This window comes from Enhydra lutris, unplaced genomic scaffold, assembly GCF_002288905.1.
Source record: "Enhydra lutris kenyoni isolate GAN:26980312 unplaced genomic scaffold, ASM228890v2 scaffoldscaffold13, whole genome shotgun sequence".
NCBI classification, from domain to species: domain Eukaryota; kingdom Metazoa; phylum Chordata; class Mammalia; order Carnivora; family Mustelidae; genus Enhydra; species Enhydra lutris.
Window position 1 is genome coordinate 52,457,891 of NW_019154097.1, and position 27,557 is coordinate 52,485,447.

Consider the following 27,557-nt stretch of genomic DNA (forward strand, 5'->3'; position numbering starts at 1 on the left):
GAAACTGTCTTATTTCCCATCAGGGAGCCGGTTGGTAGGACCAAGGTGGGGGGGAGCTGCAGACCCGCCTGCTCAGCACCCCCCACACACCCTGTTAAGTGGTTAATCTGAATTGCCCAAAAGAATTTGCAAGTGGAGGGTGATTACAGGTGTCTCCAGTTAGTACCTCTTGTGCATTCCAGAGAGGAGCCGGTCCTTAATCCCATTGGTGGGAAAAGTCACCTCTTAAGAGGGTAGCCTGTCAGAATTACATCTGATTAAATTATTTTTGTAGTTGACAGCACTGCTCTGGCTAGAGCTGTCAAGGTAGGATTTATGGAGGGTGGGGACAAAGCCGAGCCTCAGAGTCTACCCTCTTCCTTCCCTGTCCTGGTGGAAATTCTAATGAGTTCCACATTGCGGCATTGGGCCGGCCATGTGCCTCCACCCATTTCATCAGCCCGGTTCTGACCTCGCTCATTGCACTCACTGGTGTGACTTGAGCTTGTTTTCATCAGAAATTGGATTCTTTCTGGAGAACAAGAGAAAAACATCACCCGAGAGAAGCAACAGCAAGTGTCTTACACCCTTGGGCCCGTGTTTCCCCCAAATGTTTGTGTGAAAGAGGAGTGGGCAGCAAGAGGAAGGACAGGTCATGCCTCCAAAACCCAGATCGGGTTACCCAGGGTGCGCCCTGCTCTGGAGGGTGTGCCTGCGCTCCTGGCCTTGCTAGGGAACTGTCCGGCGGCACAGGGGGACAAATAGGTCGTTCTCTGCATTCTGCAATCAGGGAGGACCTTGGCGAGGGGACATGTGGCCGCCGTCAGGGGGGGCTGCTCTCTGAAGATGGCCACAGAGGGAGTGACCATGGGGAGAAAAAGGCTTCCTGACCAGATAGACCAAACAGACCAGGGTCTGTGTTTGCCTGGACTTCTTGGGGCTTAAGAAGGCGCTCGTGAAGAGAACAGATCACAGTCTGTCCTACATTTTCTCTGCTCTTGATGTGCTTTTGCGAACTTTGCCTTGGAATCCTGCTGAAGAGAAGGGAGGGGAGCTCACTTCTGAGGCCCTGGGAGGGGACCTAGAAGCTGGGTCAGTTTCTATTTCTTGTTTATTAAGGCAGAATTAATACAGAACCTGGCCCCCGTGCCAGGCACAGCAGTCCCCGTCTACATCGCATCTGGGGGCCTTTCTTGCAGTCTTTTGACAGCATCGTATTTAAGTTCGAATTCAGACCCCTTCTCGAGAGGCAGCGGCTTCCAAGCCTCTGGGCCACTTTGGGTTTGGGCCGAGACCCTGGGACCTGTGCTTGAAGGAGGCGGCCAGGTAAGCAGAGAGTCTGGGGAGGGTTCAGGTCCTTTGAGAAGGTGCTGACCCAGAGGCTTCTGAGCCGGGGTGTCCTGAGAGGCACCTTGTGTAACGCTTGTGTAACACGGAAGGCTCGAGTGGGAATGGGCTGCGGATGTAGCGTATGAACTTAGCATGCAGGTTCTAGCCAAAAGGCCTCAGTAGTATCTGACCGGCCCATGCAGGGAGGTGCGGGGGTGGGGGTCGGGGCCAGCTCTGGCCTCCTTAGGATTTCACAAGGAGATGGGTCTCACATTCCTCAGGAGGAGAGAAACGAAGCCTTTCTAGAGCCATTCACGGAGGCCAGAGAGAGCCCCAAAGGCTTGTTCTGCTGAGGACACTGACTGCAGGTGCTAAAGAGCTTTGGGAGGGGGCGGGGGAGGGCACAAATGATAGGCTACAGGACAGGAGTGTCCCCCGCCCACCCCCGAGGGGGAGGCGTCAGTGTTTGGAACCTCGTCTTTGGCTTTTGGCGCTTGAAGCTGTCAGAAGGTTTTGAAGCATTTGGTATTCTCTGAGGGTGTGTGGCGGCTGACAGACCCAGACTGGTCCTAGAGGAGTGGAATGGCAGGTCTGCTTCCACGCTTTCGTCCAGACAGAGTGAGGGACTTAAGAGGACATGACGGAAGCCTAGAGGATGGCTAGCAGGAGGCCCAAGCGCAGGACCTCTGTGGGTTCCCTTGGGGTCAGCGTGGGTCCTTTTGTTTGGGGGGGTCCTCAGTGACTTTCTCCTGCCCTAAGCACACAGCTTCGCTTCCAGATAGCCTTCTCTGGTGCCTATGGAGCCAGGAGTGGGTCAGGACTGCAGACACTGGCTGAGTGAGTGCTGACATTTGTCCCAAAGGCAGTGTGGCCCACTGCTGTACTCACTGGGACCTGGGCCATTGTTTGCAGAGCCTTGAGAGGGTAGACTTTTCTGGGTTAGTCTGCCTGCTGTTGTCTTCAGCGAGGACATGAGCACAGGAGTTGAATGTAGGGTGGCTGGGTGATGGATGGGTGCGGTTTTTCAGTGTCCCCGACTTGTTGCAAAGCTTCAGTGTTTAGGAAGCCAAGGCTGCCTTCCTGCTCCCACAGCTCCTGGACGGGGAGAGCCTGGTAAACTATCTCTTTAGAATCCTAAGCCCTTCGAGCTCTAGGTGCATGGAATTATGATTTTATGACACGCCACAGCGCCCCAGAGCTGTCTTCTGATTTGGCCAGCGAGATTGCATCGCTGGCCTGGACCAGGCCTGAATACCAGGCTGGATGCCGTGGGTGGGTTGCATACATTCCAGTCATGCCTCCGCTGGTTCTGGAAGAGCCCTTTTGTGTCCATTGTGGTTGCGTGGACGTTGTAGAGCAGCTGTCCCAGGGAAGCAGCTTCTGCAAGCCAGGACCAGTCATCGAGGAGCCGCGTTTTGGGGGAACTGTGTTCCGGGTGTTCGACCACTCTGTTAATGTGTCCGTGTCTTTGCCTGTTTTCTTAGTTTCGTTGGTGCTTGTGATTAATTTCCCGTATTAGAGGCTATGGTGTAGGAGAGGCTGAGCTTAAGGCAATGAGCGCTGCTGCCCTCTGTGGGCTGCCTCCCATGGGACAGGGCCAGCCCTGTCACAATTCTGCTGGACAAGTCTGCTCATCCACGTGCCCGCGGCCTGTTTCCTGGCTGCCTGCCACAGGGCGCATGCGCCTGGCTCTCCGCAGACATCAGAACCCCATTGCAGAGCAGTTCTTACCTCTTGGTGACCTTTTCATGCTTCCTGGTAATGGCTTTCCTTGAAGGGCACTTCAGGCTGTTCAAACCTGCTTTGTCCCCTGCAGTCCCTGCGACTTAGGTGCTCTGGTGGCCGGAGGGAGTGTGCTGCTGGCTGGGTTGGGACTCGGGACCCTGGATGGACCCTTATGTCCCCTAGACTCACCTGAGCCTGGTTTGCTCTTGCCACTCGATGGTTGATGCTAACCCACCTGACGTTTTTCTCTCAGGACGCAGTGTTTTCCATGTCATTGGCCAGAGCCGCCCACCATGTTTTATGGGACCCACTTCATCATGTCTCCCCCCACCAAGAGCAAGTTGAAGCGGCAGAGCCAGCTGCTGTCCAGCATGCTGTCCAGGACGCTGAGCTACAAGTACCGGGACCTGGACACCACTTTCTCCAGCCTGGGTGCCAGCGACGACCCCGCGGAACTCTCCACCCAGCTCTCGGCCCCTGGGGTCCTGAAGGTGTTTGGGGACAGCGTCTGCACGGGAACGCACTACAAGAGCGTCCTGGCCACCGGCATGTCCAGCGCCCAGGAGCTGGTGAAGGAGGCGCTGGAGCGCTACGCCCTGAGCCCCGAGTGCGCTAGCCAGTACGTGCTGTGCGATGTGGTGGGCCAGGCCGGCGGCTCGGGGCAGCAGTGGCAGGCTGAGTGCTTTCGGGTCTTTGGAGATAACGAGAAGCCCCTCTTGATCCAGGAATTATGGAAACCCCGAGAAGGCTTGTCCCGGAGGTTTGAGCTACGAAAGAGGTCCGACGTGGAGGAGCTGGCAGCCAAGGATGTGGACACCATGACCGCAGGTGAGGAGGGGGAGACGCCTCAGGGAAAGCGGGGGCTGGCCTGGGGAGAACAAAAAGCCAGAGGCTCAGGGCTCTGTTTGGGGGAAAACTCAGGAAGGTATGTTTGCTCTATCACGGCGTTTAAGGACTTCATAGATTTCCCGCTTTAATCCAAGCTGCCGTGGGGACTGCGGTCCATCTCTCCTGCAGGACGGGGGGCTGGTGCTTTAGTCTTGCGGTCAGATGCCTGGGTGTCGAGAGCCGGGCGCACCACGTGCTCTGGGTCCGTGCAGGTGGCGAGTGTGTTAGAGAAGTCTGGAATCTCAGAGACTGGCCGGTGAAAGGACAAGGGAGGAAGTGGGGTCTCCAGAGGGGACGGGGTGCATTGGGTGGGCCTGGGTCTGTGGGTACCTGGGGCAGTTGGAGGCCTGTGGGCCGCTGCTCTATGTCTGCTTCTTGTTCAGTTGGTGGGAAGTTGATTATCTTAATAGGTGAACACCATAAATAATAATTTTTTTCAAACGTGGAAAGACTTCTAAATGTATTTTAAGTTGTATTTGTTTTTTTCTTAATTTCCTGGAGAAAATGGTGGCTCTATGTAAAGAAGGGACTTGTTCTGTGTGGCCCTGTGTTGTCGTGTGATTTCATGATGTCCCGGGGTTGAAAGGGCCTTGAGCCCTCCTGACCTGTTGTGTGTGTCCCCGAGGTGTTGCAAATGCTCATTCTCTCTAGCCCTGCTTCTCCTCCGGGGCCTGCTTTGTACTTCCAGTGTGTAGAGATGAGCAGGGGGTGGGGGGTCGGTAGGTCTCCCAGGGGCTGGGGTCACTCGGGCCTGATGGGAACCTCTGAGTCTCACAGTCCAGAGGGGGCCATGGTTGACATTCAGCAGCAGTGGCCCTCTGTGACCTTGGGCAAATTAGTTTGCCTCTTGTGGCCTTGGTTTCCCAATCTGGAGAATGGGGCCATGACTTCAGTATCATGGGTGTTAGTGATACAGTAAAGCGCTTAGCATGGTGCGTGGCAGACGTGCAGGGGGTCATAGTTGCGTATTATTAATGTTTCCTGTATGTGGCAAGCAGTCTGTTCCGTGTGCTCCTAGGCAGAAGTGAGCTGAGGACAGAGCTGGGGGTCCTTCTGATGGGGGGGAGTTACCCCTGACGGCTCTGGGAGTTGCTGGCACATGGTGAGAATCACAAGCAGGCGTGGGTGTAGTTTGTATCATTGTTTTCAAGCCTCCCTGGACCAGCACCCCGAGTTCCCCAGCTCCCCCGCAGGCCCAGGCTTTTTTTTTTTTTTTAATTTATTTATTTGACAGACAGAGATCACAAGTAGGCAGAGAGGCAGGCAGACAGAGAGGGGGAAGCAGGCTCCCTACTGAGCAGAGAGCCTGATGCGGGGCTCGATCCCAGGACCCTGGGATCATGACCTGAGCCAAAGGCAGAGGCTTTAACCCACTGAGCCACCCAGGAGCCCCCAGGCTTTGGTTTTTTATCTGGTCATGCCTTGCCTCCCACCAGGCCAGGCAGACCTGCTGAGGGCCTGCACTGGTGTTCAGCTCCTGGTCACTGTCTCACCTGGTGTTTTCTCTGCTGAGTGAAGGGCACAGGGGTCACTCTGCCCTTGGTGCCCGGCCAGGGCCTTTGAAAGCTTGCTCTGTGTCGTACAGGTGATGGCTGGTGGGGCCCTGGGGCCAGATGCCATCTGTAGGACACAGAACTCTGTCTCCTTCTTCACCAGCCCCTTATAGATGGCCTGCCTTTTATGTGAGCCGAGGCAAGAGAAGGCCTGATTGCCCACAGCCTATTCAACCTGGTGTTGGTTTTGCAAAACCTTTCAAATAAAGAGTCTATTGACAGGGACCAGTCTCACTGACACACTTCTCTGGGCTGGAAGTGGGTTGTGTTACCTGCCTGAAGCAGGCCTCCTGGACCCTGGGAAGTTGGCCTTTGCTGCTGGCCTTCCCTTGGGGTGTGGTCTGGGCACTCTGGGACCCCTGACCATGCTGTACCCCCCGCCCGTGATGGGCAAGACGGTGCAGTGAGGCATATGGAGGTCACGGGTCGTCTGAGCCGTCCCCCAGGAGCCACAGCGAACATTCCGTGTGTTTTGACGATTCTGGGCCAAGTCTGATAATGAGAAGGAATCTCAAGCTTGTTGGTCCACTTGCTTGGGAAGACTTTGCCCGGTGTCTCCTGCCGAACCCCACCTCCCCCGGCCCCTGCTGTGCCCGCCTGTCCTCTAGAGAGGGGGCGCCTCACTGGCCTGTGTGTGGCCGGGAGGCTGCGGGGGCGGGGGATGGGGGGATAGAGGGGACGTGTGCCCAGGGGCAAGCAACGCCTGCTGAGGTGGGGCGTTTGGTGTTCAGGACCCAGCTGAATTCCCCTGCACTGCGGTGCTCCACGCTTCTCTGCTCTCCTCCTTCCCCCAAAAGCAGGCAAGCTTGTCCCTACTCTTCCTGTGAGCCAGCAGCAGTCCACCTCGTCTGGGAAGAGTGGTGGAGAAGGGAAGGGACCATCTGCGTGTGCACATATGCATGTGTGTGTATGTGTGCATCTGTGTGCATCAGTGTGTGCAGTGTGCACGTGACTTCATGCGGCCTGGGGGTCGGGGCTCGCTTAGCCAGTGCCCAGGGCGTGCGTCCTGGTGGCTCTTTGGAGCTAAGAAGCAGCCGGGAGTGGGCGCTGGGAAGGCCCTCTTCCTGCAGGCTCAGGGGGGTCCCCTCTGAATCAGGGTGTAAAAGGGTGCGCCGGGCGCTTCCTGGGGCTCCCCTTCTCCGTTTGGACCACTGCTATGCACCCATAGTAATGCACTCAGGCACTCTGGGTTTTGTTTTCATAAACACTGTCTTTTCACAGCTGCCAGCTTCCCCCTGATTTCCAGAGTATCAAAATATTGTGCATCCGCTCCGGGAGAGAGGCGGCTGCGTAGGCGGGGCAGCAGGGCCTCTCCCACTCACGTATTCCCAGGAGGCTGGTGTTTCGGATCAGGAGCACAGACAGGGCTCTGGGTTCTGTCACTGACACGGAGATAGTGATCACTTCTGCACACTTTGGGGAGGGGTGACAGCTGGGCCATGTGGTCTCTATCAGTGGCTTGGGAGGGGGAGAGTGAAGGTTCCTTTGTGTCTCTAGGACTGAAGGGTGTGTTTAGCCTGGATTTCTCAGCCTCGGCCTCACTGACGTTTTCGGCCCGCGGTTTGCTGTGAGGGCTGACCTGTACACTGGAGGGTAGTTCGTAGTTCCAGGCCTCTGCCCGCTAGGTGCCAGCAACACTCCTACTCGCTGTGGCAACCGAAAATGTCTCCTGGCATTGGCGGGTGTCCCTGGGGGCAGACTGGTCCTGGACTGGGAAGCATCAGTTTGGACCCAGCGGCCTGAGCTTAGTTTGTTGGCCACAACAAGTGCTTGATCACTGGGGCCAGTGGTCAGTGTTTCCTGTATGTGGAAACGTGGCCGTGTGCCTTCATGGTCCTCAGGCCACGCTCGTTCTCTGTGGCTCACAGAGGGACTTGGGTGCCTTGAAAGCCCAGTAACTTAAGGGTGACATGCGGGGCTTGTTTTCCTGCCCGTGGATGCCTTTCTGTGTGGCCTATGTGGCCCTCGGAGGCTCGGCGGTGTTCCATTCCCTGCACATGGGGGCTCCTTCCCTGCCTCGGGTGTCCTCTGTGAAGGAGGTGAGCTTAGAGCGGGTCTAAAGCCTCTGACCCGAGGTGTGTAGGCCATGCCACTGCAGGGCCTCTCGGCCTCGGGGCTTGTGACCAACCACTGTACGGGGGTCTGTACAGTGTGGGGCATACAGTAGGGGCTCGTTAAGTGCCTGTTGAAGGACTGCTGCCCGTAAGGGGAGCAAGCTCCTCCCTGAGTCCCACTTCCCACGTGTGTCTAAGACTCCAGAGTTGGAATCCATTTTCTTTGCCGGGGCTTGGGGATGGGGAGGAGAGAGGGTGGTGTGCCGATGGGGTGGCGGTCCCTGGTGCAAGCTGTCGCTTGAGTGATGGGGACTGTGCCCCTTGGGCACCTGACTGTACAAGCTGCTCACCTCCCCTCTCCTTCAGGCCCAGTGTGAGTGGCCGGTGGTGGCAGATACATTGACTCTGAGCACCTGACTTCGGAGTGTGGTTCCTTAAACCTTTCCATCCACAGATGGGCAGATGGAGCCTGGACTCCCCCACCCCCCTGCCAGTGACAGAAATGCTGGGGCTGCCCTCTGCTGTCTCCACTCATGGATTGTGCACCATGAATTCTGTCCTCACACGTCCCCCAACCTCCCTGTGCTTTTGACATTTTCCTTCTGCAATGAATCTGCTCTTTAATAACTTCTCTCAGGATAAAAGAGGCCATCTGGGTTTTCATCTCCTTTTATTTGGGGGTGACTGCCTTGTGAGTCTTGAGTGAGACTCCTTTGAGCATATTCGCAGGGATAGAATCATTGTGGGCAGAGTTTATTTTACAGGGTTTGGTGAAAAGCAAGACAACTATCTCTTCTTATCAGTCTAAAGTCATTGAGCTTAAAAGACATTTTTGAGAATTTTTAATTCAAAGAGAACATAAAGTCGAATGGTTACTTGCTTGTACCCCGTCTCATCTTTAATTCCTTGTGTAGATTTTTAAAAAGTCCAGAACCTTCAGTTTCACAAAGAAGTGCAGTGTTGGAGGCGGCTTAACAGTCCTGTTCCCCTGAGCTGGGTGGCGCCCACCGGGGGGCCCGGCCAGCAGCACCCTCGCGTCCCCGGACACTTCCGGCCACATTATACAGGGAGCCTCCAAAGCTTACCTTCAAACCCACAATGGGAGGTCAGAACTGGTGTAAAATGTTGACAAGCTGTAAACTAGAGGGATTGGCGAAGCGGCCAGTGTGGACACTGCAGGGCAGGAATTTAGGCAGTGAAAGGAGAGTGTGTGTGCGGGCGTGTGGGCTCTCCTGGCGTGCTGGAGCCAGAGGGCTTAGGTGTCAGGGTGGGGGGACAAGCAGGAACACCAGACATCTGGCAGCCCTCAGATCCACTGTTCCTCATCTTTCTTCATGTTTGGCCCCCAACTGGGATGCTCACATGGTGAGAGGGGGTGATAATTGCTTGTCACTAGTAACTAGTGATTTTATAAATAGCATTTAACTCATATTTTCTAAAACCTCTTTATAGTTTTACCGAAATTGATTTTAAAATTCTGGAAGAAGTATGTTTAAAAAAAAAATCCATTAGCCAGCATTTGTGCCTAGTATAACAAATCCACTGGTTCTTGATCCCTTCTGGGTTGTACCAAATTGCAGCAAAGCAGATCAACCTCTTTAAAGTTGTCTTGAAACGGGTAGACATAAAACCAAAATTTTGAATCTGGTTAAATGGAAAGAGAAACCTCATTTAGTCCAGCCAACCATGTGAAGCATATCCAAGAAGTATTAACATACTAACAACTATGTTTTATTAACATTTAAAGCAGGTTGATATCTGTTGGTTCCCAAAAGGGTCTTATAATTTTGGGGAAAGATTGCGGGGGATATATTTAAATCATATAGCATAGTGTCTCTCACTGGTTTTAGATAATAATAAACAGAGAATGCTAGTCAACTCCTTTTTTCCTTCTGATGGTTGTGGTGGCAGAAACATCTCCAGAGATCTTGAACACATGTTCGGATGCGTATGGAGTGAAAGCAGTAAATGAGGCCCAAGTTCACCTTCTTTGCTGTGCTGTCCTTGCATAGACTGAGTCCATCTTTGTGAAAGGAGCCTGGTTCTCAGATGCCCAAGATTGGTTTGAATAAGATGAGCATGGGTAGGGGAGATTGACCTCCTCAGCTCTGAGACATGTTTTAAAACCATGGTAATTTAGACATGTGGTTTAGGGGCAGGAATGTCCAAGCAGATGGAAGGCACAGGATAGAGAAGGCAGAGGCAGACCTATGTTGATTGACCCAAAGGGAATTTGGTGCAATGTAGATTGCCTCCTAGGTAGTGGGGAAAGGATTTTGTAATTGGTGTTTGGATAATTGGCCTCAGCAAAAAGAAGGAAAGACTTTGTGCTTAAAAGGCACAAACCGCAAGGGGAAAAGGTAGATGGATTTGACTATATCAAAGTTTAAACTTTTTTTTTTTTTAAAAAGATTTTTTTAATTTATTTGACAGACAGAGATCAAAAGTAGGCAGAGAGGCAGGCAGAGAAAGGGGCGAAGCAGGTTCCTTGTGGAGCAGAAAGCCAGATGTGGGGTTCGATCCCAGGACCCTGAGACCATGACCCGAGTTGAAGGCAGAGGCTTAACCCACTGAGCCACCCAGGTGTCCTATCAGCGTTTAAACTTTTAAGGACACTACATGATAAGATTAATATCTCCCTGTGGTGCTGTAAATTTCAGTTTGTCGCTTTTGACGGAGGCATAGTTTTCCATCATTTACATGTATTTACATATACCACATTATCCATTCCCCAAATCACAGGCACTCAGGTTGCATCCAGCTTCATCCTACTATGAAGAATGGCACATCCACCCTCTTAAGGGTCCGTCCAGAGTTCTCTGATGGTATTCTCCAGAAACAGAACTTCTGGCTTATAGACACATCCATTTGGTTTCCTAGTAAGCACTGCTGGACCCCAGCTTCTCCAGAGAGGCTGCTGTGACCATGGTATACTTCCTTGTGTGGCCCTTCCCCATCCTCAGGCACTGAGTATGAGCCCCTGACCCACAGACACCTCCCTCATCAAAAGGTGCTGTAGTGTCGTGGGCTGCTGGAGTCATGAGGCCACAGGAACTCCCTGTAGCCAACTGGGATGAGTAGCTGCAAACCGAGCCCCAAAATGAATTGGGTTGCAACGTGTAGATCGGAAACTGACCTCTACCTAATCAAAATCCAAGAAACGAGTCTTCTGGATGTTGATTACCAGTGACTCAAAGGAGAAAGAATTTTCTTTTTCGTGCTCATTCATTCATTTGTCAGCGAATATTTGCTGAGTGCTACTCCATTGGTGCCTGACCAGGTGTATATATAGATAGCAGGGAAGAAACAAATAGATCATGTTCTCATGGAGCGGAGAGTCTAGTGGGAAGCAAAGGCAAACAATCACATGGAAAACGTAATTACAAACTGTGGTCAATGCTATGGAAGAAAAGCACATGTGCTAGTCGAGCGTGAAGGTTAGGAAAATTCTCTCTGAGGAGGTAAATTTTAAGCCAGTCTCAAGAATGACAACACGTTAACCAGGTGAAGAGTAGTGGACACCTGTGGAGCCAGAAGAGCTTTCTGGGCGGGGGGAAGAGCATTGTGTGCAGACTCAGGGATGAGAGACAGTGAAGCAAAGGTAAGGTACTGCCTTTAGTGCCTTCAGCACTGGAAGAAGGCCATGTGGCTGGAGCATGGGGGGAAGCTGTGGACATTGAGGCTGGAGAGATGGTCGGGGAAGACCAACCTGGGTTGTTGGGTATCTTAGATTTTAGACTAAGTATAATGGGAGGCCACTGAAGGGGTTAAAACACCACTCTGGCTCCTAGTAGAAAATATTTGAAAAAGTCAGTAGGCAGTTAATTAGGTACTTATAGGAGTCTAGATGAGAGTTGATGGTGACCTCAAGTAGAGTTGTGAGAGAACAGGTAGAAGTGTATGAACCCCAAATATATTCTGGAGGCAGAATCAACAATATTTGTAAATGAACTCGATGGTGAGTTTGAGAAAGAGGGAGGTGTTGAGAACGACTCCCCAGTTGCTGGCATGTGCATCTGCTGGGGGGGTGGAGATGCCATTTACTAAAATGGTGACTGAGAGAGAAACAAATTATGGAGGGAGGAGTAAGAGCTCTCTTTGGACTAGGTTAAGTTTCAGATGTTCAATGGAGGTGGTAGACAGGAAGTCAGAATACAGATCTGGAGCTCAGAAGACAGTCTGTCATGCGGCATCTGGATGGCTCAGTCGGTTAGGTGTCTGTCTTTTGGTTTCAGCTCAGGTCAAGATCTCAGGGTTGTGAGATTGAGCCCTGTATGGGGCTCTCTGTGTGCTCAGGTGGAGTCTGTTTGGGATTCTCTCCCTTTCCCTCTGCCCCTCTCCCCTGTCCTCTCTTGTGCGTGCGCGTGCTTTCTCTCATATACATACGTACATACGTACGTACCTATGTGTGTGTATATATAATCTTTAAAAAGGGTCTGTTACAGAGGCTTAAATTAAGCTGTAAATAGGTGATATTTAAAGCTGTGAAAATAGGGGCACCTGGGTGGCTCAGTGGGTTAAAGCCTCTGCCTTCAGCTCAGGTCATGATCTCAGGTTCCTGGGATCGAGCCCCGCATCTGGCTCTTTGCTCAGCAGGGAGCCTGCTTCCCTCTCTCTCTCTGCCTGCTGCTCTGCCTACTTGGAATCTCTCTCTCTCTGTCAAATAAATAAATAAAATCTTAAAAAAATAAAGCTGTGAAAATAGAGATCGAGGTAGTGAATGTACATACAATAAGGAGAAATGAGAGCTTAATATCGAAACAAGAGAAACAACAACTTTAGAGGCTAGGTAATGGAGGAGCAATCAGCAAATTAGGCTGAGGGGAGGCCTAGGATATACATGACAGCACAAAGAACGTGGTGCCATGGAGGCCAAGGAGAGGCTACTATAGGTCAAAAAAGATGCAGACGGTTGGATCCATTGGATTAAGCAATGTGGAAGTCACCAAAGACCTTACTGATAGCTGTGTTGCTGGAATGTTGAGCATGCAAACTATATTGAAATGGGTGGAAAAATAGGTACTTCTGTTTCTTGCAATATGTTGGGATTACTTACCCTAGAAAATCTTTCTATATAAAGTACCTGGAAGTGTTGGTTGAAGTATAAAAGAATCTCCTTTAAGATGCATAGCTGAGTACCCAAGAAAATAAAGTAAATCGGCAGGGGTGAAAAGAAACCAAAAAGAGGTACTTCGAAACCTCAGAATCTTAGCTGGCTCTCTATGTTATGATTGTTCTGGAGGCATTTGCCAGTCTTTGCAATCAAGAAACTTTAACAGCTGCCCTAGAAAGAGACCTAGAGGGGTGCCTGGGTGGCTCAGTGGATTAAAGCCTCTGCCTTTGGCTCAGGTTGTGATCCCAGGGTCCTGGGATCGAGCCCCGCATTGGGCTCTCTGCTCAGCAGGGAGCCTGCTTCCTCCTCTCTCTCTCTCTCTCTCTGCCTGCCTCTCTGCCTACTTGTGATCTCTATCTGTCAAATAAAATAAATAAAATCTTTAAAAAAAGAGAGAGAGAGAGACCTAGAGCTTCAGGACCTAAAGAGGCAGGGAGTGGGAACTGAAACCCCTGGATATGGTTGCAACTCTTGAAGGGCGACACAATGAGTGAGAAGATGGGAGAGGAAGAATCCGATAGCTGGTGAAAGGAGATGACAGAGAGTTCTCCTTCTGGATCTGGGCTCTGGGTGGAGAAAACTCTTCCCTAGAATAAAAAACCACTCTTCCTTTAACGTATGTTTGGGATTCAGAATCACACTACTCAGGTGATCTGGCTAGTCCTTGGAAAAGGAATTCAATTACAGCGTACAATTTGATAGCGTACAAGGACATCTGATAGGGACGAAACAATTCCTCTTTGGAAGGACATCCACACAGGCATCCCCAGACTCACCAGAGATGAGATCACGATCCAAAAATTATAAGACCCCTGAAGCAATGCCTGAGTCCATAGAAAATAAGCTAGACTCAGATTCTCAAGAGTATTAAGAATTAATACATAAGAGTATTAAGAATTGGGACCATTAGTAATAGTTATAACTAGTTATAGAATAATAAGTAAGTTTGAAATGTTTACTGAATAAAAGGTAGAAAGGAAACAGGAAGTAATAGAATGTCTCCCAAAGAGGGAAGATGTGGAAAAGAACAAGATAATGCTTCCAGTAATTAAAAATCTAAGTACTTAAATAGATGCTTCCGTGATGGCTTAAACAGCAGACTAACTACAGCTGAGACTAACTACAACAACTGGAGAATTGATCACCACCTAGGAGGAAACAGGAGGTAAGAGACATGGAGAACCCAGTGAGAAAGTTTATCGCATGTCCACATGAAGAGAATCAAGAGAACAGTGTGGGGAGCATATTCTAAGGACATGCCTGAGTTTCTTCCTGAGCTCATGGAATAAAAAGCACGAATCTTATGATTCAGAAATCACGTGTGCCCCTTGACACCTAGTGGTGGTCACACCGCAGGACACTGAGGGCACAGAGGATTTTTGTAGCTGCCAGAGGACAGGACAGGGGAGCAGGTCAGCCAGACTGGGCACTTCTCAACAGAGACCGTAGAAACCAGAGGCGGCAGCTGGGAAGAACAGAACTGTCAGTCCGGATTTGCAGACCCAGCTACACCACCGGCCAGGCACCTGGCCGTGGAGGACGCAACGCAGGTGCTTTGCACCGCAGACCCTCACTGTGAGGGGCTTCTGAAGGATGCGCCTGAGGTCGAAGGCCACCCGAAGCTGCCCCTGGAGAGGAAGACGATCTGAGGTGTATGGGAAAACGGTGATCAAGGGACTGGACGGTAGGGGTGTGTAACCAGTACAGATGAAGCCGAGAGCGAGGCGTACCCCTGACCACCTACACCTGTCGGGAGTTTTGCGGCGGAACCTCAGAAACTACAACTCCCGTGAGGCTCCGCGCGGCACGCAGGCGCCGTGGCATACGTGGTGTGCGTGGCCGTTCTAGAACGCCGCTCCGAGGGCCCGGGCGCCATGTTGGGGCCGAGGGGACTGCAGGGAGGCGCTTGAAGCGGCGGGAGTGGTGCGGGAGCGGGTTGGACCTGGGTTGGTAGGAGCCCCGCCCCTCCTGCCTCAGCGGATCATGACCCGGGCAGCGGTCGTGGAGGTCGCGGTGGCGGGGGACGTGGCGTGGCAGGGCCGGCGCTAGAGATGATGCCGTTTCCGGTGACAACCCCGGGATCACAACAGACACTGCCGCCGCCCAAGCGCTATGGCATCTCCTCCCCCATCAGCTTAGCAGCCCCCAAGGAGACTGACTGCGTACTTACCCAGAAGTTAATTGAAACCCTGAAGCCCTTTGGGGTTTTTGAAGAGGAAGAGGAACTGCAGCGCAGGATTTTAATTTTGGAAAAATTAAATAATCTGGTAAAGGAATGGATACGAGAAATCAGTGAAAGCAAGAGCCTTCCACAAGCTGTAATTGAAAATGTTGGAGGGAAAATCTTTACGTTTGGCTCTTACAGATTAGGAGTACACACGAAAGGCGCTGACATTGATGCGCTGTGCGTTGCGCCGAGACATGTTGATCGAAGTGACTTTTTCACCTCATTCTATGACAAATTGAAACTACACGAAGAAGTAAAAGATTTAAGAGCTGTTGAAGAGGCCTTTGTACCAGTTATTAAACTGTGTTTTGGTGGTATAGAGATTGATATTTTGTTTGCGAGGTTGGCACTGCAGACTATTCCAGAAGATTTGGACCTAAGAGATGACAGTCTGCTTAAAAACTTAGATATTAGATGCATAAGAAGCCTTAACGGTTGCCGGGTGACAGATGAAATTTTACATCTAGTTCCAAACATTGACAACTTCAGGTTAACTCTCAGAGCCATCAAACTGTGGGCCAAATGCCACAATATCTATTCCAATATATTAGGATTCCTGGGAGGTGTTTCTTGGGCCATGCTAGTAGCGAGAACTTGCCAGCTCTACCCAAATGCAATAGCATCAACTCTTGTTCGTAAGTTTTTCTTGGTATTTTCTGAATGGGAATGGCCAAATCCAGTGCTACTGAAAGAGCCTGAAGAGCGGAATCTTAATTTGCCTGTATGGGACCCAAGAGTAAATCCCAGTGATAGGTATCATCTTATGCCCATAATCACACCAGCGTACCCACAGCAGAACTCCACATACAATGTGTCTGTTTCAACGAGGATGGTCATGATTGAGGAGTTTAAACAAGGGCTTGCTATCACACATGAAATTTTGCTGAGTAAGGCAGAGTGGTCCAAGCTTTTTGAAGCTCCAAGCTTCTTCCAAAAGTACAAACATTATATTGTACTCCTAGCAAGTGCACCAACAGAAAAACAGCATCTAGAATGGGTGGGCTTGGTGGAGTCAAAAATCCGAATCCTGGTTGGAAGCTTGGAGAAGAATGAATTTATTACTCTGGCGCATGTGAATCCTCAGTCGTTTCCGGCACCTAAAGAAAATCCTGACAAGGAACAATTTCGTACAATGTGGGTGATTGGGTTAGTGTTAAAAAGGCCAGAAAACTCTGACGTTCTCAGTATTGATCTCACCTATGATATCCAGTCTTTCACAGATACAGTTTATAGGCAAGCAATAAATAGCAAGATGTTTGAGATGGATATGAAAATTGCTGCAATGCATTTAAGAAGAAAGGAACTTCATCAACTGCTGCCTAATCATGTGCTTCAGAAACGGAAAACCCATTCAACGGAAGGTGTCACTTTAACAGCTTTGAGTGACTGCAGCCTTGACTTGTCTACAGACAGTGAAGACAGCATGTCTGTGCCTTTACCTGCTGGCACTATGAAGACCGGCCCAGTGACTGGCAGCTCTCAGGGCAGAAACAGTCCTGCTCCTGCTGTAATGGCAGCATCTGTGACCGCCGTACAAGTTACTGAAGTTTCCTTGCAACAAGGGACTCCCAGCGAAAGCTTAGGGGGTGCGTCAAGCGAAAGCATTCCTCAGACTGCCTCACAGTCAGCCCTCCTTCCACCACCAAAGGCCACAGTTGCCAGAGTTGTTTCTTCAACATGTCTGGTAAACCATCCACCCAGGCCTTCAGGGAGCACTGCGACAAACATAGCTAATCCTATTGTGGGCGTCTAGTCGGCATTCTTACCTCATAAAGGACCAAGGAAACTAAAAGAAGAGGAACAGTCTCATAAAGAGACAAGTACAGCTCCATTAGAAACTACTCCGACAGTGGCTGGCCTTGTGGCAAACATCTAGTACAGAACTTTCTAATATCCCAGCTCTCCCTGCAAATCCTGTTACCAAGAATTCAGGAAGACAGATTGAACTGATACAAACAACCTCAAAGGTCCATAAACTATATCTGCCAACTCAACCTGTTGTCTTCAAATGCTAAAGGAGGAGAATGAAGGGTACCAAACTAGATTTGACTCAAGCTAGATTTAGCCTTACTTGGTAACTTCCCTTACTTGGCTAATCTTGATCAGAGGTCCAGGTTAGTATATGATGCTAGAAGTACTACTACAAATGTGTCAGCAGCGGTTACAGTAACTGTTTTAAAGGACGACTGCCCATAAAGAGAAAAACAAGAGAAAAAGCCCTCCAGATATATTTGTACCCATGCCTGACATCCGGACTGGATTTATGTTTAATGCATTGTTGGGAAAAATTTGCAATACAAACTGGTATTGGAATTCCTTATACTGATGATGCACTTTATGTATATTTTTATTAGAAAGTAGAACTAATTTTAAGTTTTTCAGCTTGATGAGTTTTAGTTTTTTTCCTAAAGAGTTTTCTTCATTATTAACTGTCAAACCAGATGCCCTTGTGCAGTATGTACTAAACTCCAGAAAAAGCACAAATCCATTTAGCTTGGTCCCCATGACGTAGCTTTAACCCTTTAAAATGAAATGTCAGCTCATTGGGTATATATCTGACACTGAAACAGTGATCAGTAAGTCTTTGGTTTTGCCGGGACGCCATCAAGAAATAATATGTTGGTTTTATCTGTGGAGTTGTTTTAGAGTGCATACAATCAGCAGTCACACAGCAAATACTGTCTCAGAGCTAACAGAGCTCCATATTCTTGTGTCCTTAAGCATTTGTCCTAAACAAAAAGCTTTTACTTCCCCTCCCTTCTCTTTGCTTGTATGTACGAGGTATGCTTGTATGTAAGATTCCTAAAAAAAAACCCCAGAATGCTAATGTATTCTTAACCATGGTGTGAAACCCACAATCCTGTGGCCACATGGTACAAAACACTGGATTTTGATTCCATGGCTAATATTTCATGAAAGCTTTACTGAAAGTAATGAATTGGGAAACCGTTATTGGTCTTGGATGGCTGTTTGACCTATACAGAGGAGAAATTTTGTATGCCCCACAGAGTATCTGCTTACGGTAAAGCTAATTTCCAGTTTAAACCTGTAGCAAAAAGGCCTCTTCTCCAAAATACTTAATCCAATTTTTATTTTTAAAGGAATCGCTAAAATTTATCAGCAAATTTTATATGTGGAAACATACAAAATAGTTCCTAGCAAGCACTTGCTATCTAGTAGCTTCCGGTTTTTGTTTTATTCTACAAGAGATTAGGAATGCCTTCCTTTAAATAAAAAAAAAAAAAAAAGACTACTCATAACTAAGTGGCAGGACGTCCATGTTTAGGACACGTGAATGGCAGCAGATGTAGATGAATTGAAGTTCTGTCTTAATTTGGACACAGTGAGCCTGACAGTTTTTCTGGTTAGCCTGGTCCTAATTCCTGCCCTTCTACCACATGTGAATTTTTCATGTGAAACCGTAATTTATTTCTTAAGCCCTTTCCCTATCTTTCTAGATTAACTTTTCAAAGTTGGAGTATAGTCTTCTTCCTTTTAGGCTCTGCAGTAATTGAGGCTTTGTTTTCACACCTACTTTGTGATGTCAAGTACACAGTGTTCCTGTTGCCCACATCTTTGCCCCATGCAGTCACCTTGCCCTTCCACCACAGTAAGTCAGGTGAAGTGTGCACAAGACCTGTGGGGTCTGGCTGGAATTGCCAGGCACAAATGTAGTCTTGTCATTTTGTTTACACGTTGGTGGAAAAATTAGTTTATTAAGTGTTTTATGTAACTCTACTTGTTTAACCACATTGGAAACTTAGAGCTTTCTAGTTTTCATTAACTGAATATCAGATGAGTTTTTCACATGATGTACATACATAGTGTCTCATGACTGGAGTTGGCTTTGTTTTATAAAACCTGTACCCCTTGTATTTTTCAAGCGCTATTTTGCAAACAGATGATGTATTTCTCCATTGAAAACACAATAAAAATAAAGAAGCAAGCAAAGGGGTTTAAATCTGACAAAAAGAGTTCAGATGCTTGGGATGCCTGGGGGGCTCAGTTGCTTAAGTGTCTGCCTTAGTTAGGCTCAGGTCATGATGATCCTGGAGTCCCTGGATCGAACCCCATGTCAGGCTCTGTGCTCAACAGGGAGTCTGCTTCTCCCCCTCCCTCTGCCCTTCCCTCTGCTCCATTTCTCTCTCTCTCTCAAAAAAAAAAAAAAAAAAAAAGTTCAGTTGCTCTTACATTGTTGCAGAGGAGGGTAAAGATGCTGATGAAATTTTTGACTTTATTAAGTCTAGAATTCATGTTATAATGCTAGGGGAACATGTAAAAGCATTGAAACTTCATGAGGTAAAAAAAAAATGGAGCAAAAATTTTAATCAAAAGAAGGCAAGGGATGCCTGGGTGGCTCAGTTGGTTAAGCTGCTGCCTTCGGCTCAGGTCATGATCCCAGGGTCATGGGATCGAGTCCTGCATCGGGCTTCTTGCTCAGTGGGGAGCCTGCTCTCTCTCTGCCTCTGCCTGCTTGTGTGTGCTCTCTCTCTGACAAATAAATAAATTTTTTTTTAAAAGGCAAGAAAAAAGGGGGGCAGAGCATAGGAAAAAATAGGTAAAAAGAAAATACAGTCTAAGAGGGTGGAAATGAAACCAAGTATAGGTAACTATACATAACGAATGGACCAGACTTTATGACTAAGAAGAGCACTTTGGATTCCATGGAATAACTGAGTGCAGCTGTATGCTACTTGCGAGAGACACATCCAAAAGTTAAGATATAAAAGAATGGAAATAATACATGCTAAGGAAGAGAGACTGTTAGAGTGACAATGTGACCCAGGCAGATTTCAGAGCAGATAACAACTAGGGACAAAAAGTGATCACTGCTCTAGTGGTAGAATAAATGATATACCGTGAACATGGAACAATTTGAAACTTATTTGCACCCAATAAATGAGCCTCAACATAAAGTAACATAACGAGTGAGGATTAGCAGAAATTGCCAAAGTATCATTGTCATAAAAGATTTTAAAGCAGCTCTTCCATTAATTGATACCAAGCAGACAAAAAAAGACAAAAAAAAAAAAAAGGACAGGGGTAACAGTTTTGAACATGAGAGGTTGGCAAGCTCCTATAAAGGGCTTGATAGTAAATATTTTCAGCTTTGTGAGGTCTCCATCTCAACTACTTAACCCTGGCTTTGTGGAGTGCAGGCGGCCACAATATGTACACAGATGGCCGGGGCTGGATATGTTACCCATCCCCCACCGGCCGGCATTGGTCATCCCTGATCTATTGGACATCTATTAGAGTACCTTCCAGCCAACTATTGGAAAGTGTGTATCATTCTCAAACCCTGGACGTGTGCAAAAATTAGCCTCCTGCTTGATCAGAAAATAAGACTCCACATATTAAAGAATGTCAGATTCATAGAGCATAGTCTCTGATTACAAAACAGGTTTTATTTTATTCAATAACAAATAGCATAGAGAAGAGTTTCCTAAAGAAGATGCCAAAAAATGACAGAAACCATTAAAGACTGATGCACAGAATCTCTTAATTGTAATAAATAATGAAGAGTGAAAAGTGAAAAACAAGCCCGTGCAGGGAGATGGTAGGACATAAAGCTGCGAAATGATTACTGTGTCTGGACTGTATCAAGGGTGCCAGTAACAGTCTGTTCAAGATGAAACTCCCCAGTAAAACATGGGCAAGAGAAGTTCATAGGCTTCTCAGAAGAGGAGCTAGGAATGCAGTCAGCACAGAAAGATGCCCCATCTCCGTAGCGGTGAGGAAACATGAATTAAGACCACAGCAATTGGTCCTACAGAACGTCAGTCTGACAACATGCGGGCTTGTGGACGAGGGGGAGCCGAGGGAGCTCTAACACGGGACTGTGAAAGTGGGAAGTGCTCTCTGCCCCTCGGGAGACAGTTTCGACTTAACCAGCACCATTGGCCCGCTCGTGCATGTCTCTGCCACCAGGCTGTGGGGCATTGCTGTGGTTCCTTTTACTGGTCCCCCGAACCTTAGAGGTGCCTTTCTGTGGGTCCCCTCTGCAGCTGCCTCCAGAGCACTATACGCCTCCAGTTTTCCTCCAGTGTGCACGTAAATGGCATTTTCTACATATGCCATGGTGTCAGAAGAGTCAGAAGCACTCTCCTAGAGACTCTGTTCCATGGATCACCAGGAGACACGTACAGGAGTGTTCGGAGCAGCATTTTGTAATAGCTTAAAGCTTGAAATAACCCACAAACCCATAAATGGGGGAATGGATAGATGGTGGTGTCTTCATGCAATGAACAGCGTAGAGCTGTGAGGTCAAATGAGCCATAGCTCCATGCATCAGCGTAGAGCTAGCTCGTAACCTGGAGTAAACAAGACAATTGCAGAAAAATAGTGGGATACAAAGTAGAGCAGTATAACTTAGGGATATAAAACCGTATGATCCAACTGTAAATAAAGAATAAGGGAACGTTAATCATAGAATCCGGAGTAGTGCTTCCCTTTGGTGAGATGAGAGGTGGGGAGAGGACAGGGAGGTGAAGTTTCAAGAACACAGTGAGCCTAGAAATGTTCTACCTTTTTCAGGTTAGGTGGTGGATGAAACAGTGTTCATTTTATTGTTGGTCTAAGTTATAAATGCTCTCAGATGTGTGACTATTCTGTGGTCAAAAACCCAATACCACAGTGGTATCTTAGAAGTGTCAGGAGCTGCATTAGGTAACGAGCTGAGCCCGAGACAGGTTTCTTTTCTTTCTACCAGCAGCAGTAGTTGGGGTCATCACAGCTGCCTCTATGTTCAGCCCCACCATTCTAGATCATGCCTGCAGTCCAGAAGGTCCCCTCCAGTGCAGGATGATCATAGGGCCACTGCCATCACATCAGCATTTGAAGCAGGAAGAGGGGGCCGGGCAAAGGTGTCTTTGCCAACCGTATCCTCCTTCCGTGGAACTTTCCTAGAAGTCCCAGTGGGAACATGCCGTCCTCGCTCGTTGACCAGACCTTTGTCACGAGGCCCTGCCGATCTGCAGGAAAGATTGGGAAAGGTAGTTTTTTTTTTTTTTTTAAAGATTTTATTTTTATTTGACAGACAGAGATCACAAGTAGGCAGAGAGGCAGGCAGAGAGAGAGAGGAGGAAGCAGGCTCCCTGCCAAGCAGAGAGCCCGATGTGGGGCTCGATCCCAGGACCCTGGGATCATGACCTGAGCCGAAGGCAGAGGCTTTAACCCACTGAGCCACCCAGGCGCCCCGGGAAAGGTAGTTTTTGTGAGCTGGGCGTGTTACCTCGTCGTTGCTCACCGTGCTGCTGTTAGGGAGGAGGAGAGAATGGGTCCTGTCCAGCAGTGACGGCCATCTCCCACCAGCACTCAGATATGTAGACGTTCAAACACTTCCAAGTAACTCAGGGATCAAGAAAGACTTCGGTGTGGATCAGAACTTGGGGGAGGCAGCTGATGTGGGATTTGGAAAGAGGGGAATAGCTTTTTTTTTTTTTTTTAAGATTTTATTAATATTTTACTTATTTACTTGACAGACAGAGATCACAAGTAGGCAGAGAGGCTGGCAGAGGGGGGAAAGCAGTCTCCCTGCAGAGCAGAGAGCCCGATGCGAGGCTCGATCCCAGGACCCTGGGATCATGACCTGAGCCGAAGGCAGAGGCTTTAACCCACTGAACCACCCAGGTGCCCCCAAGATTTTATTTATTTTAAAGTCCTAACACAAGTGGGGGGGAAGGGCAGAGAGTCTCTCAAACAGACTCCGTGCTGAGCGTGGAGCCCGACACGGGGCTCAGTCTCATGACCCTGAGATCATGACCTCAGCTGAAACCAAGAGTCAGACACTCAACTGTAGAGCCACACAGGTGCCCCCAAGGAGGGCCATTGCTTTACACGCTTATACTGAACGAAGCCTGGACACTGATGAGCTCCCCACCTACCGCATTAGGTACACATACATGTCTAATAACCTCCGTGAGAGAAGCAGGTAAACAGTACAGAGCAGAAAGCAAACAGAAAACATTCAGAGGAGAGGATCAATAAAATGAAAAGTAGGTTCTTTGGAAAGACTGGTAGTGCAAGCTGGAAGTAGTGCGTGAGCAAAGACAACTCCTGGACAGTCTCCCTGGCGGAGAGAGAGAGGGAGTGAGTGTGAGCAGTTCGGACGCACGCTCAGACCCAGCCCGTCGTGCGGACCCCAGACCCCGCGTCTGAACAGGCCAGTTCTTCCTCACGCCGAGGACAAGATTATTCCAATACTGCTCCCCTGACGGCTCCAGAGGACAGAAGGAGAAGCAGCAGTTCGTGAAGCTGGAGCCAGAGAATATAAGGGCGGGAAAGCGGGGAGGGTCTCTCCGGTGGGCCCTCCAGCATGGCGAGCCCTGGGCTTTGGTTTCTCGCCGCACCCTGCTCTTGCTCCCTGGAGCCAGCCGATGCTTTCAGGACCAGAGTCGCTTCAGAAACTCCCGCCTCTGGGTTCTTTTTGGTCAGAGGTTGGCCGAACAGTTTCTTTCTCAGTTGTGTGTGCCCCGCACGGCCAGAGTCTGTCGTCTTCAGTGGCAATGCTGTCCTTGTCCACAGTCAGCTGACTGGTCCCGATTAGATTGTTGTATTTTAGGGAACAAACATCTCTCTCGGGGCACCTGGGTGGCTCAGTGGGTTAAAGCCTCTGCCTTCTGCTCCAGTCATGATCCCAGGTTACTGGGATCAAGGCCCACATCGGGCTCCCTGCTCGGTGGGGAGCCTGCCTCTCCCCGTCCCCCCGCACACCCGCTTCTCTGCCTACATGTGATCTCTATCTGTCAAGTAAATAAATAAAATCTTTTTTAAAAAAAACACCTCTCTTAATGCTAACAAATTCACTCATGTTTAATTTTACATAAGTCTGCTCACATGATAGAAACTTTTTTGTACCATGGAATTCTGCTGTCTCACATCAGTGCCTCCGCTGTTGTGATGCTTCCTGATTCCCTGGTAATAACATGGTATGGGCCTCTGTTCATTTTCTCTTGCCATAGGATAGAGTTTTGTAAGCACGGCACCCAGTCCTCAGCTCCCGGGTTGGAAGTCTCTTGTGCTGTGGCTGGGAGCTCCAGGCACCACAAGGTCAAATCCAAGATGTCACCCAGGCTAAGCTCGTGTCAGGAGGCTCAGCCTTACTGTTGGCAGAATTTGTTTCCTCACGGTCACAGGACTGAGGTTCCCACTTCCCTGCTGGCCCCCATCTCCTTTCCCCATGGTCCCCCACCCCTGCAGGTCAGCAGTGTTGGACCAGCCCTCCCTTGTTCTTTGAATCTTTGCCTTCCTCTTGGCTTTTAAAGGCTCATGGGCTGGGGTTAGGCATCCCCCGCCCCCAGATAATCTCCCTTTAGATGAACCCAGAGTGAACTGATCAGTTACATCTGCAAAAACCTCTTTTGCCCTAAAGCAGAGCATCACTTGGGGCGTGACGGCTTCCACATGTATGGGTTCCTCTGCATTCAGGGGAGGTGACGCTACAAGGGCAAGGGTCATGGGGGGTCATCTTCGGTCTGGCTACCCGAGATCCACTTCTATAACCGTAGCAATGGCAGAACGTTCCACCCCTCCAGGCCCCACAGCCTCATGCAGTCATGTGTCCGTTCACGTGCAAATGCTTGTCGGGTACATCCTGGGAGTCGGGCGCGGAGCAGGGGCCCGAGTCCGTCCAGTAAGCACAGCCCCCAGGTGCAGGGCTCCAGCCTCCCCACCTGCCGGCCTGTGGGACCAGAGGCCCCCGGCAGGCTGTGGCTGGCCAGGTGCAGAACAAGGATCACGGAGCTCCGGGTTAGAAAGAGGGCCGTGGACGGCGAGGCGGAGTCACTGGCGGTGTTTGAAATCCAGCCAGGCAAACCGCAGCTGGAGTCTGTGGTTGTATTTCAAGGCCTGGAACCACTCCGCCTGCCATCCGCTGGGCTCTGCGCCAGCATCACATTTTCCTGAAAGATGGGACTCCTCCTCAGCCCAGCGAGTGACTCCCTCTGGCCACAGCCTAGGCGGGGTCTCCCTGCCCGCCTAGCTCACTCTGCCTTTGTCTGAGCTGCTTGTGCTCGGGCACCTGGAGGCCCAGCCCAGCCGGAACCCCAGGGACATTCACCTGTCACATAGACCCCCGCCACAGACCACGCTCCTGACATGGCCCTTCTCCGCTTCCAGCTTCTTCTGGGTGCTTGCGAGCTGCTGCAGCGCCCCTGGGTGGATGGGGAGAACGGCTGAGGGGCACCCCGAGTTGGTCTCTCCACAGGGGCTTTGTGTGGTCCAGCACTCAGACCTTCAGGTTCTTCCGAGGTGCCGAAAGAGGCTTGAGCAGGACAGTGAGCCTCGTCTCTGTGCCACACTCCCCCGAGGCGGGGTCTGACTCTCGGCCTCTTCTGTCTGCGGGGAGGCTGAGCATTTGCTGTCCTGCAGTCGGGCTCCCTGTGGACTCTCAGCTCTTTGCTTCTCTCCTCTCGGCCTCTCGAGGTGGGTAGCCAGCAGATGGCAGGTGGCTTCTGCTGAGTGGTCCGTTCGGGCCTTTCGGTGACAGGTCCTGCTTCCGCACAACCAGGCCCCCTTCCAGGCTGCTGGGGGCACATCTCCCGTGTCCTCGTGAGCCTCCGCTGCCGCCCGCTCCAAGTCCGGGTGCCTGGGACACGCCGCTTCCAGCCGCTTCTGCTTCCTCTGAGGCACTTTGGGGAAGTGTTCACTCTCTTACGAGCCCTCACCAGCAGCGTCTTTCCTGCCGCCTTCCTCTGACTCGCCTGCTGAAGGCCATCGGGGCTCTTTCTGCCGTGCTCCCCGGATTCTTCCGGCTTCCACCCTCTGCCTGACTCTGGAGTACCTTCCCCGTTGTACGTGTCGGTCACAGCAGTGCCTCACTTCGCAGCACGCAAGTCCACGGTCATCTGTGCAACAGACAACTGCGCATCTAGTGCCTTCTAGTGTCTCACGGTGTCATGGGTCGGGAGGCTGGCTCCGGGTAGCAGGATCCTCGCTCACTTGGCGGCTCCGGGCTCTCAGGCCCATGGGCTGCTGGCAGCATGGAGTTCCTTGGGGTCTCAGGACTGAGGTCCCCATCTGGCCTCTGCCTTGCCTTCTGCTGCTGCTAGCTGTCAACCAGGGACCCCTCCCAGCCCCACAGTGGAGCACCCCCTTGTTCAAACCCTTCTCAGAGGTCAGGTCTCTGTTTCCTGTGACTGGCTGGAGAAAACTCCTTGCTTTGAAGGCACTCATGTTAGGTTGGGCCTGCTGGATTGTCTCTGTATCTTAAGGTCAACCCGGTCGGGGCCTCACTTGGATCTACAGAAATCTCTTGGACCTTGAACACAACGATGGGAGTAATCCCAGGAGGCGGAGGTGATGGGGGTCATCTTAGAGTCCGGTCTCCCTCAGTGGCCTTCTGTAGTTTCTCTGCACTTGGGTAGTCTGGTGCAGACCCTACTCAAGCAGGTACATGCACGGGGTTTGGGTCAAAGTCTGTTGTTTTAAGGAATGGGATCGCATACTTGATTTTCCTGCCAAACTCCTTCTACGTCTTTTTTTTTTTTTTTTGAAGATTTTATTTATTTGTCAGAGATGGAGAAACTCTCCCCCCCCCACATCTATTACAGTTCCCATTCATTCACTTTAGGAATTAAAGAATATTCCATGGTGTGGATGGAGTGCTATGTATGTTTTGGGATCATTAAGAACAATTTCACAATACAGGACTGTGTGTGACTTACCACTAAAATAGATAATAATATGTATTACTTAGCACTAAAATGAAAAGGACTTTTAGTTAAACCGGACACAATGCTTCACTATTACTTAGGATTCTTAGTTTCGTACTTCCCTAAAGAGCTCTAGTAAACCTAAAGATTTATTTAAATGTGGATTTTCATCAGTATTCATTTTGCACATACATGAAAAGATAAAGGCGAGTGAAATAAGTCCAGTGTTTGATTCTTCGTTTCAAGCCCGGCCCATGGACGTGCCCGTGCGCACACAGTGGCCTCTTCTCTGCCCTCCAGAGCACAGAGAGGGCCCCACCGTCATCTCTGCGGCCTTCTTCCCAGCAGTTGGCATGAAATTCTGTGAGTTTTGTATGTGACAGCTCGCGCTCATGCTCCTTCTTCAAATAATCCGTAACTGACTGAAATATTGTAGGATCTCCCCCGATCCCCGGCCTCGCGGGGAGTGACAACCAAGTTGTGGCCAGGCTGACCGGCCGTGTGCATACAGGACACTTTACCACTTTCAAAGATGCAAATAATGGCAAGAATTTAAAATGTAAAGAAAAGTGTATCTAGGAATGGATGACATGAGTGTGTACGTTCATTCATTCGTTTAGTAGATTGAAGAGGATATATGTTTAAAAACATTTATTTATTAGGATGCCTGGGTGGCTCAGTTGGTTACGACTCTTTCTTTCCTTTTTTTTTTTTTTTTAAAGATTTTATTTATTTATTTGAGAGATATAGAGAACAGAGGGAGAGTAAGAGAGAAAAGCAGGCTCCCTGCTGAGCAGGGAGCCCAGTGCGGGGCTTGATCCCAGGATCCGAAGGCAGATGCTTAACCGACTGAGCCACCCAGACACCCCAAAGTGTACAACTCTTGATCTCAGCTGGGGTCTTGATCTTGGCTCGGGTCTTGATCTCAGGGTCATGAGTTCAAGCCCCACGTTGTGCTCTGTGCTGGGTATGGAGCTTACTTGAAAAAAAAATTATTTTCACCAAAGTTACATAGCTGCACAGTTAAGGCAGTCC

The 27,557-nt window shown here is 49.7% G+C and overlaps 2 protein-coding genes across 2 annotated transcripts in view; both read left to right on the top strand.

Moving 5' to 3' along the window:
• The first annotated feature begins 3,326 nt into the window (after positions 1 to 3,326).
• Positions 3,327 to 27,557, top strand: part of LOC111146193 (Rap associating with DIL domain) — a 79,576-nt gene continuing 55,345 nt past the window's right edge. Inside the window, exon 1 of the mRNA XM_022501633.1 lies at positions 3,327 to 3,861. Coding sequence (XP_022357341.1) covers positions 3,327 to 3,861 — 535 coding nt within the window. The remainder of the gene's footprint in view (positions 3,862 to 27,557) is intronic.
• On the top strand, positions 14,675 to 16,775 carry LOC111146194 (poly(A) polymerase beta). Its single transcript, XM_022501634.1, has one exon. It carries the CDS (start codon positions 14,693 to 14,695, stop codon positions 16,619 to 16,621), a length of 1,929 nt encoding a protein of 642 aa, XP_022357342.1. The 5' UTR covers positions 14,675 to 14,692; the 3' UTR covers positions 16,622 to 16,775.

What these genes read in the sequence shown, in the direction of transcription:
- LOC111146194 (XM_022501634.1), top strand. Translation starts at nt 14,693, where the DNA reads ATGATGCCGTTTCCGGTGACAACCCCGGGATCACAACAGACACTGCCG.